Below are 21021 nucleotides of genomic sequence, written 5' to 3' on the forward strand. Positions count from 1 at the left end.
AGCGATTCTCCTGCCTCAGCCTCCCAAGTAGCTGGGACTACAGGCATACACCACCACGCCCAGTTAATTTTTGTATTTTTAGTAGAGACAGGGTTTCACCTTGTTGGCCAGGCTGGTCTTGAACTCCTGACCTCGTGATTCACCCACCTTGGCCTCCCAAAGTGCTGGGATTACAGGTGTGAGCCACTGCCCAGGGCCTCTTGTTTTTTATTTATTTGTTCTTTTTTAAGAGACAGGGTCTCACTCTGTTGCCTAGGCCGGAGTGCAGTGGTGTGATCATAGCTCAAGGGATCCTCCCACGCGAGTAGCTGGGACTAGAGGCAGAGACTGTACCCTTATTTACTTTTTTGATGCAGAAACTGTACAGGAGCTATGACTGAGAGTTACAAGTGTCAATGGAAGAGCCAGGCCTAAAAAGTCCTGTTTCTGGACCTTCCACTGGCCAGGAGACCACTCCCCTCCTTAATCCCCAGCCCCCAGGTGTCCTCAGATGGTGGAGGACCCATGAATCAGCTATCCCCTCAATTGAAGGGCATATATATATTTTTTTACCCTTTGTTCCTGTTTAGCAGTGGTGGTCATACTTGTGGGAATTGAGGCTGCCTTTCCCCCACCATTAAATAACCAGCCCTTCTCAGAGTCTGAGCCGTAAGTATTTCTGACACTGCCTTTTTAACCTATTGGAGGTCTTCTGGGATCATCACTTCTCTACCCCTATTCCTGTCCATGCTTCCTCACGATATAGCATTTTCCATAAATATACTAAAGCATCCTCTTACATACTGTTTACTCATCTTCTTGTCCATTAAGGAAGATATTCCACAGACCAAGCCTGGCACCTATTTATTTGACTTCATCTAAACAATCTTTGCCTCCAGACATTGAAACATTTATGATTTCCCTGGCCTCTTCAGATAACTTGTGGTCTTCTACCTATTGTCATTACGCTGGAAAATGCTGAGATGTAATGTAATTTGAATTAGTCAGGGAAATGAAATTTCCCAAAGGTGCCAAACTGGATAGTTTTCTTAAGCTCCATAGGTTGACTACATTGTCTGTGTACCCAGCTGATATCAATAAAAGACCTTTAGTGGGGCACAGTGGCCACTGCCTATAATCCCAGTGCTTTGGGAGACCGAGGCAGGAGGATCACTTGAGGCCAGGAGTTTGAGACCAGCCTGAGCAACATAGCAGGACCCCATATCTACAAAAACATTAAGAAATTACCTGGGTGTTGGCCATGTGCCTGTAGTCCTAGCTACTTGGGAGGCTAAGGCAGGAAGATTGCTTGAACCCAGGAGTTTGAGTTTATGGTGACCTGTGATCACATCGCTGAACTCCAGGCTGGGCAACAGAACAAGACCTTGTTTCTAAAATTAAATAACTAATACAATAAATAAAGCCATTGCCTTGGCTGGGCTCAGTGGCTCCTGCCTGTAATCCCAGCACTTTGGGAGGCCAAGGTGGGTGGATCACCTGAGGTCAGGAGTTCAAGACCAGCCTGACCAACATGGTGAAACCCCGTCTCTACTAAAAATACAAAAAAAATTAATCAAGCATGGTGGTGTGCACCTGTAATCCCAGCTACTCGAGAGACTGAGACAGGACAATCGCTTGAACCCAGGAGATGGAAGCTGCAGTGAGCCGAGATCGCCCCACTGCACTCCAGCCTGGGCGACAGAGGGAGACTCCGTCTTAAAAAACAAAAACCAACAACAACAAAACACATTGCCTTTATTCTGAGAGATTGATCACTTGAAGCCACCTTAATTCTGCTCACTCCTTCGTCTTTCTTGGCATTGCAGTTTCCCTTGCTTTTAGGGCATATTATCTGAAATGGTAGCCTTGTCTTTTATTTAGTAAATATTTGTAAATATAAGTTTTTAAGAGTCAGTATAATGCCTCAACCATACTCTAAAGGACAAAGAAATAGGGAAAGTTAGTTATAATACTGTAGGGGTCAAAGCAAAGTCTCCCCTTTGCCTTCTGAAGGTTTGCTGAAAAATCAACTCACAAAACTCAGATTAATTGGAGAAAAAGCATATAAACTCTACTAATGTGTGTACGGGGAGAACCACAGAGTGATTGCCCACCCTCCATCGTGGCTCAGAAGCTTACAGAACGTCTTGGCAAACCAGGTATGGGAGAGGGGCAATGAGGAATTCTGTTGATGGGTAATAAAAGATTACGAGGGAGGAACGAATGGATCAGGAACAGACATGAACTTGTAAAGGGTCTGTTCAGGTGTGGTTTTCAGATGTGGTTACATTCTTGGTCTTACAGAGGAGAAGAAAAAACAATTGTTCTCTTTGGTGGATCTGCATCTTAGGCAGATAAAGGAACTTCAGAGAACTTCATCCTCCTTTGGGGGAGTTGATGGGTAGCGGGGAGAAGGTCAGAGAGACCTGGAGGTATTGGTTTCTGAGCCCCAGCAGTACATCACTATGTATTCTAATATGTGCTTGCTTGGGCACAACCATACAGAAGGCAGAAGGATGCAGTCAGATGCTTGAACCTTTGCGTAGACTCACCGAGAATGTAACATCCACAAACACCCACAAGATACAGGTGTATTGTGTGAGTGACTCAAATACCAGGAGAGGTGCTGCTGGGGTTGATGTGACTTTCCAAAATGCTGAACCATTCCTGGTAAAGCGCCAAAGAACACAGAGTACAGTATCCCCTCCAGTTTGCATGCTAATGGTGTTCCTAGACAACTCAGCATGTGTTAAAATCGTGCAAAACCCCGCTGTGTTTATTTTAGAAAGGGAGTTCGAATCTTGATATAGATAATTATAAATGGACGTTTTACCTCTGTGATGTCCAGTAGAACGTTCCAAAGTCACGTGGGAGAGTTCTTTTGTTGGCCGTGTGGGAATTGCATTCCAGGTGTCCACTTGTAAGTACCTGTGGCATTCCCCACCTACCATGGTGCTGACAGAGCTGCCCTTCAGCTCTTTCTCATCCCGGCACTGGAAGGAGGGCCCAGGACTGGGATACCTGCATTCTTGGCCTGGGCTACCGTGTCTCAGTATTTGTATGACCTTAGGTAGGTTACACTTAACTCCACGTGCCTGGGTCTCCTCTCTGTAAAAGGGATGACCATGACACATGCTTCTGGCCTAACCTCAGGATGGATGCCCACTGTGCTGCCCTCCTGCGACCCCAGACAATCCAGGGCATTCGTGTGTGCTCACAGCATATACCCTATCCACGAGGTCTCCCTCGCTGTGATTTCTCCTTACTATTTAAACATCCTTAGGTCTCTCTTATCTTGAAAGAGAGAGATAGAAAGAAAGAAAGAAAGGCACGGTGGCTCACGCCTGTAATCCCAGCACTTTGGGAGGCCAAGGCAGGTGGATCACCTGAAGTCAGGAGTTTGAGACCAGTCTGGTCAACATGGTGAAACTCCATCTCTACTAAAAATACAAAAATTAGCCAGATGTGGTGGCAGGCACCTGTAATCCTAGCTATTTGGGGGGCTGAAGCAGGAGAATCGCTTGAACCTGGGAGGCTGAGGTTGCAGTGAGCCAAGACTGTGCCATTGCACTCCAGCCTGGGCAACAAGAATGAAACTCTGGCTCAAAAAAAAAAAAAAAAAAAAAGACAACAACAACAACAAAAAACAAAAAGAAAGAAGGAAAGAAAAAGAAAAAAGGAAGGAAGGAAGGAAGGAAGGAAGGAAGGGAGAAAAGGGGAAGGGAAGAGAATGGGAAGAAAGGAGGGAGGGAGAGGGAGGACGCCTGTCTCACCTCTGCTTCTCTTCCAGCAGCTTTTCTCTCTCTTTTTCTTCCCAAACTAATTTCTCAAGAGTCATCGCACACACTATCTTAGTTAGCTCCCCTCACAGTTCTCCTCCATCTTTTCTTTCTGTAGCGATGGGGTCTCACTATATTACTCAGGCTGATTTTGAACTCCTGAGCTCAAGTGATCCACCTCAGCCTCCCAAAGTGCTGGGATTACAGGTGTGTGCCACCACGCCTGGCCTAAAGGAAGCATTTTTCTTTCTTCTTAAAAAAAAAAAAAAATTCTAGACAGGGTCTCACTCTGTTGCCCAGGATGGAGTGCAGTGGCATAATCACAGCTCACTGCAGCCACGACCTCCTGGGCTCAAGGATCCTCCCACCTCAGCCTCCCAAATTGCTAGGACCACAGGCCTGCACCACAATGCCTGGCTACCTTTTAAATTTTTTGTAGAGATGGGATCTTGCTATGTTACCCAGGCTGGTCTCAAACTCCTGAGCTCAAGCCATCCTCTCACCTCAGCCTGCCAAAGGGCTGAGAGTACAAGCGTGAGCCACTGCGCTGACCTACACTCCTCCATCTCACACGGTCTTCAGTGTGCTGCTTAGCTTTCTCTGTCCCTGGCCAGCTTACATCTGCAGTTGATCACGGCCTCCAGCACTCTCCTGCTTCCGCTTCCCTGGGTGTCCTCCTGCCTCTCTGGCCCCTTCAAAGCACCTCGTCCTCCACCAGCCCCAGATGTCACCCCATGTACCTTCTCCACAGTGTGCTCCTCCTCTGCAGTGCTTCATCCAGCTGGGGTTCCAAACTGACTGTTCCCACATGTCCTGCAGCACCTCAGACTTAGAGCACCTAAAAGGCAGCCCATTGTGGGTCCCCAGATTTGTGCCTCTTCCTGTAGCTCTTCTCTTGGGTGCCATTGTGCAAGTCAGAAGTCTGAATGTTGGCCGGGCACAGTTGCTTACACCTGTAATCTCAGCACTTTGGGAGGCCGAGGCGGGCGGATCACTTGAGGTCATGAGTTCGAGACCAGCCTGGTCAGTATAGTGAAACCCCATTTCTACTAAAAATACAAAAAATTAGCCCCCTGGTGGGGGCTAAGATTATGAGTGTGGTGGTGCATGCCCATAATCTTAGCTACTCAGGACGCTGAGGCAGGATAATCACTTGAACCCAGGAGATAGAGTTTGCAGTGAGCTGAGATTCTGCCACTGCACTCACAGTCTGGGTGACAATGTATGAGACCTTGTCTCAAAAAAAGAAAAAAAAAAGTCTGGTGTCATCCTCAACTCCTCCCTCTCAATCTCCCTCCCAATAAATCACTCACCGAGTCCTGTCAGTCTTGGCTTCTTAATGGGCTTCACTAATTTTTGTCATGTTTCTTTTCTTTTCTTTCTTTCTTTTTTTTGGACAGGGTCTCACTCTGTTGCTCAGGCTGGAATGCAGTGGCACGATCTCAGCTTGCTGCAACCTCTGCCTCCCTGGTTCAAGCGATTGTCCTACCTCAGCCTCCCGAGTAGCTGGGGTTGCAGGTGCACGCTACCATGCCTGGCTCTCAACCCCAGTGTCCAATAGAGATGGGGTTTCGCCATGTTGGCCGGACTGGTGTAGCTGCTTGACCCTTGTTAGCATTTAGGATTGTTAGCATTTAGGATTGTAATCCCTGATTTACTGTTTGGACTGAGTTAGAGGCCCTCAACACTGATGATATTAGGGTCCCATAAGCAATTAAAAATAAATTAATATAGTTCTAAATTATAATATAAAACATAGATAATTTATATGTGTGCTGAAGCCAAATGACTTCTTTTTTATTCTCTCTCATTTTTTCTTCTTTAAAATAATTTTCTTGGTGCCCCATGGTGGCAGGTGCCCTAAGCATGTGTGTAGTGTGCAGATGGGTAATCCAGTACCATATAGAATGTCAGCTTCTTTTGGCCCTGGGCTGGGGTCTTTGACTTTGTGGTCTTTGAATGTACCTGGTGGCACAAAATAGATATTGAGTAAATGTTTAATGAATGTGTGAGTGAATGCATGAATGCTGAGATGAATTTGAAATGTCTCACTTAAGTAGAAGCACTGTAAGAATGTAAGTTATTATTAGTTTTCTGATGTTGGATGTTACTGTAGAATTTCCAAGCTCTTATATTGCCAGTGTTTTAAAAAACAACCAGCCCTGCTGTTGTGCTTCAGCATTCATACCCCAGCCTACATTGCATTCAGTGGTCTGGACATAAAATATGCATGTAAAGATTCCCAAATTAATAAGCTAGTGAATGTGTACAATAGCATGGTTTGAGTCCCTTTAGTCCTAAGTGGGTCTCTCTTTTTTTTGAGACAGGATCTCTGCCGGCCACGTGGCTCACACCTGTAATCCCAACACTTTGGGAGGCTGAGGTGAGCAAACTGCTTGAGCTCAGGAGTTTGAGACCAGCCTGGGCAACATGGCAAAAATTTCGTCTCTACCAAAAATACGAAAAATTAGCTGGGTGTAATGGAGCGTGCCTGTGGTCCCAGCTACTTGGGAGGCTGAGGTGAGAGGATCACTTGAACCTGGGTAGCAGAGGCTGCAGTGAGCAGAGATCGTGCCACTGCACTGCAGCCTGGGTAACGGAGCCAGACCCTGTCTCAAAAAAAAAAAAAAAAAAAAATGCCGGGAGCAGTGGCTCACACCTGTAATCCCAGCACTTTGGGAGGCCTAGGTGGGTGGATCACTTGAGCCCAGGAATTTGAGATCAGCCTGGGCAACATGACAAAACCCTGTTTCTACCAAAAATAAAAAAATTAGCCAGTCTCATAACCTGGTCTCAAAATAAATAGATACAAACTTTTTAAAAATAATATTAAGAGACAAGGTCACACTCTGTCACCCAGGCTGGAGTGCAGTGGCACCATCTCGGCTCACTGCAGCCTTGCCCTCCTGGCCTCAAGCAATCCTCCCACCTCAGAGTCCTGAATAGCTGGGATTACAGTGGGTAAAGACTCTTTTAGCTGTCTGGCTGTGCATTATCTAACATGGCCACACACAGCTGTGACAGTGAACCTGAGGAGGAGGCTGTGCCTGTGTCTGAGGGCTTTGCTTTGGAATTAGGTGGTTGTGATGGTGCTGAGGTGTTGAAATGGGGCATCTACCCTAGAAAGCCTGCGTGAGAGCTCAGAAGGGAGGAACATAGCCTGAAGGCATAAGTCAGGCAGTGTGACTCGGAATAGCACAGAACTTTGGGGGAAAATAAAATATAAAATCCAGAAGGCTGGCTGGGCATGTTGGCTCGCGCCTGTAATCCCAGCACTTTGGGAGGCCGGGGTGAATGGATCACCTGAGGTCAGAAATTAAAGGCCAGCCTGGCCAACACACAGTGAAACCCCATCTCTACTAAAAATACAAAAATTAGCTGGGCATGGTGGCAGGCACCTGTAATCCCAGCTACTCAGGAAGCTGAGGCAGGAGAATCGCTTGAACCCGGGAGGCGGAGGTTACGCTGAGCCGAGATTGTGCCGTTGCACTCCAGCCCGGGCAACAAGAGTGAAACTCCATCTAAAAAAAAAATCTAGAAGGCTGTGGTTTAACAAGTGTAACCTGACTCATTATTATGGGCTGTGGACAAAACGGGTGTGAAAACATCTCCAGGAGATATTAACTACATATACGAATAGACTCCAAAGTTTAACCCTGTCTTCTGGCATTAGGATGGATGCCTTCTGCAAGATTGCTGATCCTGGGAGGAGAAGGGAGTAACTCAGTGGAGCAGCAAGAAAAAGGAGGGCCAAATTGGAAGAGGAAATGTTTCCAGGAGGGATTTGGCAGGCAGAAACCCCAGAGCTGGAATTTTTGTGCCCAGTGGAGACCTCTGATGACCAGTGTGGTTCTCCCTGGATTTGACTCCATGTCTGTTTCTGGGCCCCACCCCCTGTCCTAACAAGAGGGTCCCTGATATTTTTGCCTCCAAACTTTTTATTTAGAAATAATTTCAAACGTACAGAAAAGTTGCCAGAACAGTACAAAACACTCATATACTCTCTACCCAGATTCACCTGTGATTCACATTTTGCCCCATTTGCTTTATTTAATTTTAAAATTTTTATGTAGAGACAAAGTCTCACTACGTTGCCCAGACTGGTCTCAAACTCCTGGTTTCAAGTAGTCTTCCTGCCTCAGTCTCTCAAAGCACTGGGATTACAGGCATGAGTCACTGCATCTGGCCACTTCTGTTTTTAAATTTGGTGCTTCTTCTGTAGCCTTGGTTCTTGTCAAATGTTGGATGAGCCTTTGTTCTGTGTTCCTCTGTTGGATCTTGAGGTCTTCAGGTCACCTCTCTGTGAACGCTGATTCTGTGCACCAGAGCCAGCCACCACTGGCTGTGGACAGGAGGGTGGGATGTACCTGCTGGGCACTGGCAAGAACTGGTCTCAGCATCCCCTACCTCTCAACCCTAGTGTCCAGAGTATAAGCATGGTGGGCAGGGGCAGGGCCGACTGGCCTGGCTGCTCCAAATTCAATAACCACCAATTCAGGGCCCTTCCTGTGCCTAGATTTGCTGGCTGAAACCTTGTAACCCCCATAGCTGCTTCTCTGATAGAGCACAGAACCCATAGGCACACTGCCTGGCTTCAAATCCTAGCCCTGCCCTTACTAGCACTGTGACCTTGAGAAAGCTGCGTAACCTCTTTGGGTCTCATTTCTAAATTCTCTTCTTGCCTTTCTCAGGCTGGTTTGAGGCTGTCCTAATGAATGTAATGGGTCCTCTTATCCTTTGTCAAAAGGAATGTTAATTATTTTCAGCACTCTAATTACGTAGCTAATGAGAGACTGACTGAGATAACATTCCCTTTAATTACTCTTGCCTAAGTGCTGTTTGAAGCTATATTTTGAGCATTAGCAAGACTGGGTGCTTTCTCAGTATATGGAGCTGTCCAGCAAGGGGCTGAGCGAAGGGCAGGGGTTGTTGGGCTTAAGGCTTATGGTGGAGGTGCCTGGTGTGGCTGGGGTCAGTGTCCAGCTGAGTGCATGCTGGCCTTTCCTGTGGGCTGCTACTTAAGGAAAGGAACGGTCCCGATTGGTTCAGATGGAGAGCAGACAGCAACTGTCACAGATTCCCCAGAACAATTCTCATCCTTCAATTAAAAAAAAAAAAAGGATTTATTTTTAATAAATAAATAAGTTTATTACACATGTGAGCCACTGTCCCTGGCCTTACCTTGTCAATTTCAGACTGACATCCTTATAGTTCCAAGTCCAAAAAAAAAGATGCCTCTTTTGTGGTCTTTGTGGCCATTCCAACAAGAATCTCAGGACTGGCTCTGACTGGAGCATGTATCCATCCCTGAACCAATCACAGAACCAGGGGAATGTGGTGCTGTGATTGGCCAGGCTGGGGCCTGATGCTCACCCCAACAGGCAGGGTATTGACAGCATCCAAAGCACACTGACACCCAGTGTTGGAAATAAAGCTCGGTATAGCAAAGTGAAACCAGCACTCAGGCAAAAAAATTTTCTCAGCAAGGCAATTGACTTCTGCAGAAGGGTGCTGCCTTTGTCAGTTACGATCACAAGAGCACACCAAACAAAGGAGAGCAGGGGTTTTTATCCCTAATGCAGACCCTGTTCCTGTGTCCTCCCCGTGTTGGCTGGGTTTGGACCGCACAATCTAAACTAATTCCGATAGGCTACTGTTGACATCATCAAAGGAGGCAAGAGACGAGTACATAGGTGATGGGACATGCTTGGGTGTGTTTGGGTGCAACAGAGATGGGAAGGGCTGATAGATGGATGGGTAAGATTACTTTCAGAATAGAACAAAGAACCAGGTACTGAAACCTTTGAAGAGAAACTGTGCCTAACACCAGCTACTCTGGCCTTGCTGTTTCTCAAACTTTGTCTAACTTTCTCCTACTTCAGGGTCTTTTCACTAACTGTCCTCTCTGCCTGGAATGCTTTTCCCAAAGTTCTTTGCATGGCTTCTTCTCATCTTTCTGACCTATGCCCAAATGCTACCTCCTTAACATTTAAGACTCACCCTCCAGCATCTGGTTTCTTTCTTTCCCCCACCTGGCCTTCCCCATCTTCATGGCATAATATTAGAAATGATAGTATGTTTGGGACTGCTTAGTTATTGTTGATCTCCCACCTGCCTGTGAGCTCCAAGGGGGCAGGACCATTGTCTTGTTCACACATAGTACAGTACCTGGCCTTCACTGGGTCTCTACAAATATTTGTTGACTGCTGGAATACAACACTTTGAATAAACAAACCAGTTACCACAGGACTTCTTGGACTAAGTTCCTTGGTTGTTTAGAAATCTCTGCGTGGCTTGGCTGTACAGGCTGTGAAAAGCAGAGTCCTAGTGTCACACCATAGGAGCAGTCCAGGCTTGTCTTCTGAAAGCCCTGCTGGGCTTCGTTCTGCATCCCTGGTGAGGCAACTAAGGGGCAGGGTCCCCGTCGCTTCTGAAGGTGCAGTGTGGTGGAGTAACCTCCAGGACACCCTCAGGACATGGGCAGTAATGGGGAGAACCCAGATAAAATCCTGGTCACTTTGCCAGTGAGTCTGTGAGGCCACTGCCTCTTTTTTCTGGCTGACAGGAGAGGGCTTCCTGGTCTTACGTGCAGAGTATTCTAGGGCCTCTCAGCCACTGCCTGATGGGATCTGCATAGGGGATTATTGATGAAGGCAAGGTGAGGCAGCTCTTTACAGTAACACATGCCTCGCTCTGGGACGGTGGCCAGGCAGCTAATTAGAGAGCCCAGCAGCTGTCCAGCCTTTCAGGCAGCGAGCAGCAGCTACTGAGTGCTGGAGGTGGGAATGGGAGGAAAGGGACATGGGACCAGAGACCACTCTCCAAGGTGGTGGAGTTGGGTGGTCAGGGTTTGCTCAGCGGGGGATTTTGAGAGGGGCATGTGAGATAGAGTGGGCTAGATAGGGAGGAGGAAGGGGGAGAGGAGAGGGACAAGACAGGTGGTCTCCAAGTGAGACAGAAGAGATGTCAGGCAGGCAATGCAGCTTCCAAGCTCAGAGCAAGGGGCACAGAGGGGAAGGACAGGGCCTGGTGGGGTTGGGGCCTGGCTCCCATCTCCAGACACCTTCCCCATGCCAGACAGGCCCCCACGGCCTGGGCCTCTCCTTGCTTCCCTGGGGAGCTGGACAGACGCAGGCTTTCCCCTCAGGGGATCAGGAATACTGATTGCTTTTGTAGTTGAGCTTGGCCCCTCCTCCGTGTAGGAAGTTACCAGATCCATTTGTGCTCAGGGCTTTTCTTACTCTAGGATAAGTAAAAGTGGCTGTTCTGAGTCACGTGGGAAGAACTGGGGGCTCTGAGTAACCAGAGGTTCCCCAGTGGGCCTTTAGGCATCTTCTCTACTTTGTGGGCACCTGGGTCAGAGTGTGGTGTAATAAGAAATGTATTTGGTCTTTGTCCCAGCTCCTGGTCATAGAGCTCCTAAAACCCTTGACATTTCCTGAGTGAAAGGAATGCCTTTTGTTATTCATAATAAGCACCTTTGATAACACCTGAGTTTGTGCTAATGAAGTTACTGGGGAAGTGGTGGGGTGGTGGAGGGGCTATATAGCCTCAGGATGGAGCCAATCACCAGAAAGACCAAATGCTTAGAGGATTGAGGATTAGAACGTTTGACCCCACCATCCAACCTCCAAGAAAGGTGTGGAAGGGTGGAGATCAAGCTACATAAAAACTCTTGAACAAGATTTGATAGGTTTCTGGGTGGCTGAACATGTGGCGGTGCTGGTGGGTGACCGCCAATACGTCACCCTATCCATCTCTGCCTCTGGCTGTTCATCTGCACCCTTTATAATAAATCAGTAAAGGTAAGTGTTTCCCCGGGTTCTGTGAGCCATCCTAGCAAATTACTAGAACTCACAGAGGGGGTCATGGGAACCCTGGTTTGTAGCCAGTTGGTCAGAAGTGTAGGTGATGATCTACTGTTTGTGGCTGGCATCTGAAGTGGGGGCAATCTTGTGGGACTGAGCCCTCAAAATGTGGGATCCACTGCTATCTCGGGATAGATAGCATCAGAGTTTAAATGAACTGTAGGAGACCCAGTTGGTGTCCGCTGGAGAACTGTTTGGGGTGGGGGACCCCCTCCATGCCCACCCCATATCTGGTCACAGAAGTGTTCTGCTTTGAGTGTGAGAGCAGAAGGAAAAACACTTTTTTCGCTTTACAGGAGATTTGGGGAGGGTTAAGGAAAAGGAGAGTGGGGGTAAGAAAACAGAGGTAGTGTTTGCCTGCATACTTTCTGTCTCCAGTGTTAGGTTCCAGGCCAAGGAGATGATGAGGGGCCGGGGAGAGAGATCTGGTTTTTAGGTTCCGGTCAGAGAAGCAGAGACTCAATCCTGCAGGCCCAGCTTACCTTAAATAGTTATAGGAAAGGAGAGAAAATGATGCAAAGGGAATTTCCTGCCAGTAGCCTCTTTGGGAAGTGAATCCTACATGCATGAAAACTGATGTGGGTTTTGAGAGTGCCGGCACATTGTAGAAATAACAGAACAGGAGTTGTTATTCTCTGACCTGAACCTGCGCTTGGCCCCTTGCCCATGTAGGAGCCTGCAGTAGCTCCCCTGATGCCTGGGACGGTCTGTTCCTGCCCCAGTCTTCCTTGCGTGATGCTGGACATGTCTTCTGTATTGTGCAAACCCAGGCTGCCCACTCTGCCTGTCTTCATTCTCTGGTGGTGCAATGACTCCTGGAGATGGGAGAAAGGAGAGTGAGCACCCTCCTTGCTTCTTTCACCTGCAGAGGCAGCCTTGCCTGTAGTAAACCGATATGTATGGCGCTTTGTGGGAGACAACCCATCTGTGATGGTGGCCCAGAAATTAGAGAAAAACACAAGACATTGCTATGTTTGATTAGTAACACCAGATGTTTCAGTTGCCCAAGAATTTAAATGTAGCTGGGCCCTTCTTCACCTTGCCTTTCCATCCATCCAGCAGAAATTTTATGATCTCAAGGAATTCATAGTGTGGTGGGGGAAATAGACACAAAGAAATAATTTTAAGATGGGACGACATGTTTCAGTTGAAGGAACGTCAGATCCCCCTGGGAACATCAGTGATGGAATGACCTGGAGGCTGTGGGATGGCATCGCAAAGGAGTGAGGAGGGAGCAGGGTCTGCAAGAAGGAGTCAGAATGGTGGCTGCAGAGGAGGGCAGGAGAGATGACAGGGCTTGAAACAGGCCGGTGGTCTCTGCTTCTTCATTCTCCCAGCAGCATCTCAGGCATATTTACGAGAAGCTGCATGGACAAACTCAGCTATAAGTTTGCAAAATAAGCAGCTTATTTGGAACGGACTAAGTAGATTACACTGACTTGAAGACCCTTGCGTGCAGACATGTGCCTTAAGGATGAGATTTGGGTGGGAAGCCGTTCGAAGGCACATCGTATGGGGACAGGGTGATTCTGGAGGCTGAGGACTGGGATTTGAATCAAATGTTTGGATTTGGCCAAATGTCTTACTGTCCTGAACCCTCTGTGTTTTCATTTCTAAAATAGAGGTGACCATTTCTGCCCTCCCTGCCCCACAGGAGCCTGAGAAAATCATGAGAGAGGATCTAAGTTCCATCCATATGTTAGTTCCTATAAAGGCTCATCATTCATTCGTATGCTCCAAGAACCTCTGGTTCAGGTCCTGCAGTCCTCAAAGGAGCCTCATGTCCTCTGTCCCCTGTGACTTACTCTTGGGGGATAGGGAGTGTCAGTGAGGCCTAGGGACAGCTTATGCACTTGGAGGAAGAGGTGCGACCCCTGCAGCACCATCATCTCTTCCTCCCTGCAACTAAGTTTTTCCTGGGGAAAAAGCCTGCCAATTAGGAAGCGGGAGGTGTCTGGTGGGGACGCTGCCCCCAAAAGGAGCCTGTTCTGAGTGCTGGGGCTTCATGTACCAGGGCTGCACCCCAGCAGGCAGTGGGCTTCCAGAGGTGGCTGCAGTAACCCTCAGGCTGTGCCGGCAGGATGTGGTCTTTGGTTTCTGTTTCTGTTTTAGTTCTGACTTGTGCCGTGGATGTGGCTGAGGGCCTAGGGTAGGGGAAGTCTCCACAGGTGGGACTGAACTCCCCAGGCGCATGGTCCTTGTGGTGCTTGTGAGAGGGAGTCCCAGAGGGTTCGGATATGCCCCGTTAAAGCCTTTTCCTCAAGGTGATAGGTATGTGCCAAGGTGACCCCTGTCCACCATCCGGCAGGCTGGGAGAAGTGGGAAAGATGGACGGGTTGGGGAGGGTTGGAGGGTCCCGTTTGTGAAGGAGCTGGGGAAGGGGAGGCAAGGCTGAGTACAGCAGCCCACTGTGATGCTCTCAGTGCAGAGGCCCTGAGGGGAGACCCAGGGGAGGCACCCCCGAAACCACACCATACAGTGAGTTTCAGGTCCCCCATTCCTGCCCTTTCACTTCTCCTCGGCTGCCTGGCTGCCTCACAGGTTGTCAGCTTGAGCAAGGGCCCAAGTGGCTTCTACTCAGAGAGCCTGGGGTCAGAGGGGAGGGAGGAAGGTGGACATGGGCATCAGCACAGGCCAGCACCTGTGGTCCATCCTGCCTGGTCATCCACGGGGGAGTGCCAGCTCCCACCCCTAGCCACATACTGTTCTCAATTTCTGAGCGGCTGGGCTGTCCCAGAGGGCCATGCTGGGCCTGGGTGCTGTCCTTGGGCATATGCAGATGGTGCTATATCCAGGGGGTTTTCAGGGAAGCTTTAGCACTTTCATATTAAAACAAAAAATGTTAGAATCTTCATTAAATAGTCAAGTCTTAGGGATAGTGTTAAAAATGTGTACATGGCTGGCCAGGCACAGTGGCTCATGCCTATAATCCTAGCACTTTGGGAGACTGAGGTGGGAGGGTTGGCCAAGAGTTTGAGACCAGCCTGGTCAACATAGCAAGACCTGTCTCTATTTGATTTTTTTTTTTAAGTACATGGCAAAGGGCATTATAAAGTAAGATTTGTATTAGCTTGTAGCCGACTACTGGTGTTCATAGGGAGGGCCTCAACCAAAATAATAAAATGAGATGAATAAATATTGGAGAGGTAGAATTGTACATAGAAAGATTTAGCACACATTTTGTTTTTCTGCATGTGCGGTTGTTCTCTGCTTTCAAAATGCTGAAACAGATGTCCTACATTGTCTGCCTTCCATGAGGTTCTGACCGCCCTTGAGAACAGATGTACCCACTACAGGGTGAAGGTGAGAATGTAATTTGAAGCTGAATGAGGATGTAACTGGATTCTAAAATTATATCTCCTCTCAGATTCACAAGTGTGCACACATTCAGGCAAGAAGCCCTAAGTCCTAACCCCCGACATGTGGATTGCCCAGGACCATCCCAGACTCTTGTGGCTGGATTAATCAGACCTGAGCAAACTGGATGCAGAGAGGAGGGGGCAGGAGGGGGCCTTGGTGGCCAAGGTGGGGATGAGTGTCTCGTGCTGAGCCCAGAGCCCAGGCCCTTGCAGTGTTTGCCTTGGATCTGCTGGGGGCAGTTTGAGCTGATAAAGGCCTCCTCTTTTATTCCCAGGGACACATGGAAGCTGCCAGCCCCCCAGCCAAGGATCACCTGAGTCCTAGGGCTGATGCTTGCCTACGTTGCTGAGAATGGCACTGAGGCCCAGCCAACAAAGGTTATCCTGGGACACTCCTGGACAAAGATCCTGATGTCTGTTGTGAGCTGCACACTCAAGGGTGTGATAAGTGAGTATGTTACAAGCACCCAGGGGATCACCAGCCCAGCGATCCTGCCTGCTCAGCACCTCATCAGCATGGGCACAAGTCTGGAGGTTCTAGTTCTGAGTCTGTTCCCCATCCAAGGTCCTGTCACAGGGCTGCAGTTCTGCAATGGGAGGGGAACGTCAAGCAATATTGGGCCATCACATGCTAGAGCCGTCTTATGGCCACATGGCCTCTAAAAGCCAGGCCAGACCCAGTGTGTGAGTTTGTTTTCATGCTGCTGATAAAGACATACCTAAGGCTGGAAAATTTATACAGAAAAAGAGGGTTAATTCCAAGTGTCTGGGGAAGCCTGACAATCATGGTGGAAGGCAAGGGGAAGCAAGTCACATCTTACATGGATGGTGGCAGGCAAAGAGAGAGAGCTTGTGCAGGGAAACTCCCTGTTATAAAACCATCAGATTGGCCGGGCACGGTGGGTCATGCCTGTAATCCCAGCACTTTGAGAGGCCAAGGTGGGCAGATCACAAGGTCAAGAGATTGAGACCATCCTGGCCAACATAGTGAAACCCCATCTCTACTAAAAATACAAAAATTAGCTGGGCGTGGTGGCATGCACCTGTGGTCCCAGCTACTCAGGAGGCTGAGGCAGGAGAATGGCTGGAACCTCAGAGGTGGAGGTTGCAGTGAGCCGAGATCATGCCATTGCATCCCAGCCTGGCAACAGAGCAAGACTCTGTCTCAAAACAAAACAAAAACCCATCAGATCTCATGAGATTTATTCACTATCACGAGAACAGCATGAGAAAGACCTGGCCCCATGATTCAATTACCTCCCACCCAGTTCCTCCCACAACATGTGGGAATTCAAGATGAGATTTTGGGTGGGGACACAGCCAAACCATATCATTCAGATTTGCTGGCATGAGTGAAGCGAGCACCCACACCTGGGAAACAGCGTCTACTTTGGCCGTCAGGCTTCAGATCTGTGCAGTGAGGACCGTGCATCACCTGGGACTGGACTCTGCCCAGAAGCCATGAGCAATGCATGTGGTGCTGGTCTAGGAGGCCTGGAGTAGGACATCCAGGGCCCTGGGAGGTGGGGAGATTTGTGAGCCTTAGTTGCCATAAGAGTGACCACCAGGGGATCTGGAGGAGCAGGTCCTCTTGTTTTTGCCACATGTCAGCAGCAGCATCTCCTCCTCAGCAAGACAAGCTCGAGGTAGCACGAGAGGCTCCTAACTGCACAGCCCTGCCTGTCCTTACAGGCCTTTCTTTCCAGCTTCAGCCCCTGGCTTTTCCTTAATTATGATGCCTTAAAAAATGACAATTGGCTGCTTTCCCAACCCCCAGAGGCCTGTCTGGCCTGAAGGCTGTTATGTCTGTGCAGGGCCTGTAGCCTGGTGGGATCAGAGACCTGCAGGAAGGAAGTTCCCCAGAAGGCATGGCAGGCAGAGCTGGGCTTTTGCAACCTTGAAGAGACAAGCTTTTTTAGGAGTTCCTAGGCTGGTCCATGGGAGCCCAGAGCTTCAGATTCCATGCAGGAATTTGCAAGGAGTAGAAAAGGAGTAATCAGGTCTTTCTCCACTTTAGGTAGATCTTGACTCTCCTAGTTGAGAGTTTATAATTCAGGGCCAGAATCTGTTTTCCGCTCAGCCTGGGCTTGCAAAGTCAGTTTGACTGGAGTGTTTTTCAGGAAGTGTGTTCTTGAGTTGATGTGTAGCCAGGGTGTTGTGAGCAAGCCTAGACTGTAGGAAGGGGGTTGGAGGTACAGAGATGGCCATGGATGCCTCTGTGGGAGCATGGTGACTCAGATGGGAGACACATCTCCCCAGAGCAATTTATGCCATCAGCCTTAAGGCTGTTGTACCGTTTGGTTCAGTGATTCCCCTTCTGGAATTATCCATTAAGAAATCTTATTAGGAAATATTACCAGAGAAGAAAAGGGCTAAATTCTTCCATTACAGGCATTAAAGGTAATTCTCGTTATATCATCTGCAGTAGTAGAAATGGGAAACAGTTGTTTCCTTTGGACATCTAAGTTAAGTAAATTACAGTTTTCCACTTGCTGGAATATTACACAGCCATTATAATCATGAGCACAGAGGCTATATAACAACTTGGAAAAATAGTTATGACAAGTAAAAATGGCAGGTTGCAGAATAAGTATATTATGGTGACTTGTAAAATACATACATAGGAAAATATTGCAAAGGAGAAATGATAATCTCTGTTAGCCTGGAATTATGAATGCTTTTTCTTTATTAGAAATGAGGTCTCACTATGTTGCCCAGGCTGGTCTCAAACTCCTGGGCTCAAGCAGTCCTCCCGCCTCAGCCTCCCAAAATGCTGGGATTACAGGTGTGAGCCACCATGCCTGGCCTATGAATGAATGCTTTTTCTATGATGCATGGATTGGCTTTTTAAAAAATAAAATTGAATCTGGATGACTACACAACATACCATTAATAGCGACTTTCTCTAAGATGTGTGATTACAGGGAACTTTTGCTTTTTATGTCATTCTGTAATGTTTAAATTTCAGCACATGTTGCTTTAATCAGAAAAAAATTAAATGCTAGAATTAAACATTTTATAAGGCTATATTTCTCAAGAAAGGAGGGAAGAGAGACTGAGGCAGCTAGCGTTTATACCTGCCCTCATCAGTGTTTAAGGGCCTGGGCCTGTTTGGGCCCATTCATCCATCTGTTCATTCCACAAGTATTACTAGGTATTATTGCCAGGCACCACTCTAGGCAATGATTACACAGCAGTGAACACGACAGTGCCCCTGCCCTCCCCGCCACCCCGTGCAGGGCGCCCTTTGCTTCCTGAGCCCCAGGGACCTCTGAGCCAGAACTGACTCCATCCCCCAAGCCCACTCACCCTGCCCTGCCTCCTGCTGGGGTTTGCTTGGGATCTGAGCCCCCCTAAAATCCTCTGTGTTTGGACCGTTGCTCCTGACATGCTGACTGTTGCTCCTCTGGGCAGCTGGCCCTGCTCTTGGCTGGTGAGATGCTCTTAGTGAGCAGGGCTCTGAAAGCCAGCTCCCCTTCCCCTTCCCCATCACCTGTTCGCTTGGAGGGGTAGTTCTCCACGGCAGGGCTGGGCCATCTGAGACTCCCAGGAGCACTGGGGTGGGCTGGCAGTCAGGGGGCCTCTGGGTTGTGTGTCCTGGTGAGGGGCCTTTGAGTGGCGCATACCTTGAGGCCTGAGGGTTGGTTGCTGTCACGGTCCTGTGACTGTCAGCTTTGACCCTGGAGGGCCTCTGTGTGGATCCTGAGGAACAGGCTGGGAGCCTTTAGGAGCTCTGATGCTCAGTTGGGATGTTTGTTAATGATCCACCTGGAAGTTCACAGCCTTCTCCTTACTTCCTGTTGTCTCTCCACATACCATCCCAGCCTTCCAGAAGCAGGAACTCAGAAAATGGTAGTGCCCTCAGAGGAGCCTGTAGTCAGCCTCGGGGGCAGTGCAGTGTGCTGATTAGGAGCAAAGACTCTGGAGCCAGATTTGTGGGGTTTGAATCCCAGACTTGCCTTTTATAGTTATTAGAATGGAGGCTCAGCCAGGCGTGGTGGCTCATGCCTATAATCCCAGCAGTTTGGGAGGCCGAGGCAGGCAGATCACTTGAGGTCAGGAGTTGGAGACCAGCCTGGTCAACGTGGTGAAACCCCATCTCTACTAAAAATACAAAAATTAGCTGGGTGTGGTGGCGGGCACCTGTAATCCCAGCTTCTCGGGAGGCCGAGGCATGAGAATCTCTTGAACCTGGGTGACAGAAGTTGCAGTGAGCCAAGTTCGTGCCACTGCACTCCAGCCTGGGTAACAGAGTGAAACTCCATCCAAAAAAAAATGTAGTCTCTTTCTGCCTCACTTTCCCCATCTGTAAAATGGGCTTGAGGATGTTTTTCAGTTAATACAGGGAAATACTTAGAAGAGTACCTGGTTATTATTATCACTGTGACTTGGGAGGTGGAGGGAGGACTTTGTCAAGGCCTGCAGTATCACCATCCCAGGGGCTTTCCTGGGTGGGTGCCCACAGCAAGAGGGTGGAAGTCTGCGTCATGTGCACCAGCCAGTGGCTACAGGAGTTTCCCTCCGCTTGCTTCCCTTCTGGCCCTGAGCAAGCCCTGTTTTCCTCCCTGCTAACTTGATGACCACAGGGGAAGTTCAGGGAAGTTTCTGCCCTTTCCTCATTGAAGCCACTCATCTTCAGTACAGAGCCACCCAGGGGTTCCCGAAGCTGTCCCCCACTGCCTTGCCCTCAGGGGCCTCCTAGAAGGGCTGTGGGTCTCCCCAGAACATGGAACTGTAGTGATGGGTGTCCCTGGGGCTAGGGAGTGAAGCTTGGGAAGTGAATGGGGTGAAAGCGGAAGGCCGTCTCAGCCCCGTTGCACGGAAGGGGAATCCCGATTTTCTGGCCAGATGCTTCTCTGGACAAAATTCCCAGAGTCATTGTGTTGTGGCACCTTAGCCCCCTGAAACAAGATGGGAGTTTCTGACAAAACCAAGGGCAATTATTCCATCTGGTTTTGCCTTCAGCCTGTCTTAGACTTTTATGGCAGCCTCTTTACCCCTCTCAACTCCTGGCCGTGTCCCCTGCCACCCTGTGGAACAGCAGGCTCGGAGAGCAGCCGGTGAGATGCTCTTAGTGAGCAGGGCTCTGAAAGCCAGCTCCCCTTCTTCTTCCCCATCATCTGTTCCCTTGGAAGGGTAGTTCCCAGCCCTCACAAGTCACCTTGAGTCCTGGCCCTTCGCTGGGACTCTGTTTGCCCAGGCCCTTTCATCAGGTATGAGGACTCTTGGATTTGAGTGTTGTTCAGTCAAACCCTGCTTGTGAAGCCGTCCTTTGCTCTCCAAACACTGTCCTCCTGCATTCAACCTTGCTCACACTCTCCTCCACTTCAATTGACTCTGAATTTCTGTTCCTGGGCTGTCCTGTCTTCATGTCACAGGTCTCAGGACAGTTTTGTTTGTCACCAGGAGAAAGAAGCCAAGGTCCCCTGAGCTGCCAGTTCTTCCTCCTGCAGGCTTCACCAGGGCTCTGATCCCAGGGCTGAGCAAGGAGCTAGTGGAAGGGGCCCAGGGGTACAGAGAGTCAGGTGGCTGGAGGCCAGGGCAGGGAATAGGGGCCTGTCTAGGCCCTGTATGGGGTGGGTGAGCCTGTCCTAGTTCAAAGTTAAGCACAGCTCCTGTGCTGATTAGAAATGGGTTTGGAGGGTGGGGTTCTGAAAACGCATCCAAGTCAATGCCCAGCCTCTAATATTATCATCTCCCTTACCACACTGGGAGCTGCCACCTCAGCCAATGACACTGTCTCCTATTCCTTTGTCTTCAACCCCATCTTCTGCCCTGACCCAGGTCTTTCATTTCCCCTGTTGGTCTTGCATGGACCAGCTATGTTCTCCTAGCTTCACCCTCGGACACTGTCTGACATTGCCGTGGTGTGCTTCCCCTCCATCTACTACCCATGGCTTCCTGCTGCCCAGAAACAGAATCTGGGCTTGGGGCACACCCTGTTTCTCCTCCCCTATCTTGCTTCTTCATTGTTCGTTCTTTCTCTCTCTCTTTCTTTCTTTCTTTCTTTCTTTCTTTCTTTCTTTCTTTCTTTCT

At 48.9% G+C, this 21021-nt stretch overlaps 1 protein-coding gene across 7 annotated transcripts in view; it reads left to right on the top strand.

Annotated features, from left to right (window-relative positions):
* The window catches only part of TMEM229B (transmembrane protein 229B), a 43415-nt gene that overhangs the window by 13456 nt on the left and 8938 nt on the right, over window positions 1-21021 (top strand). For 2 of the 7 annotated variants that reach the window (XM_023182282.1, XM_026455986.1), the window contains exons 1-3: window positions 13758-13897; window positions 14857-14929; window positions 15261-15433. Coding sequence is in view for 1 of the 7 variants with exons in the window: in XM_026455986.1 (XP_026311771.1) it covers window positions 15316-15433 (118 nt within the window). In the remaining 6 variants the exon portion in view is untranslated. Of the gene's footprint in view, window positions 1-13704; window positions 13898-14856; window positions 14930-14993; window positions 15152-15260; window positions 15434-21021 lie in introns of those variants that run through there. The other 5 variants (XM_023182321.2, XM_023182287.1, XM_023182311.1 and 2 more) reach the window with 4 other exon arrangements.

Source organism: Piliocolobus tephrosceles, chromosome 6 (genome assembly GCF_002776525.5).
Source record: "Piliocolobus tephrosceles isolate RC106 chromosome 6, ASM277652v3, whole genome shotgun sequence".
In the NCBI taxonomy this organism is placed as follows: domain Eukaryota; kingdom Metazoa; phylum Chordata; class Mammalia; order Primates; family Cercopithecidae; genus Piliocolobus; species Piliocolobus tephrosceles.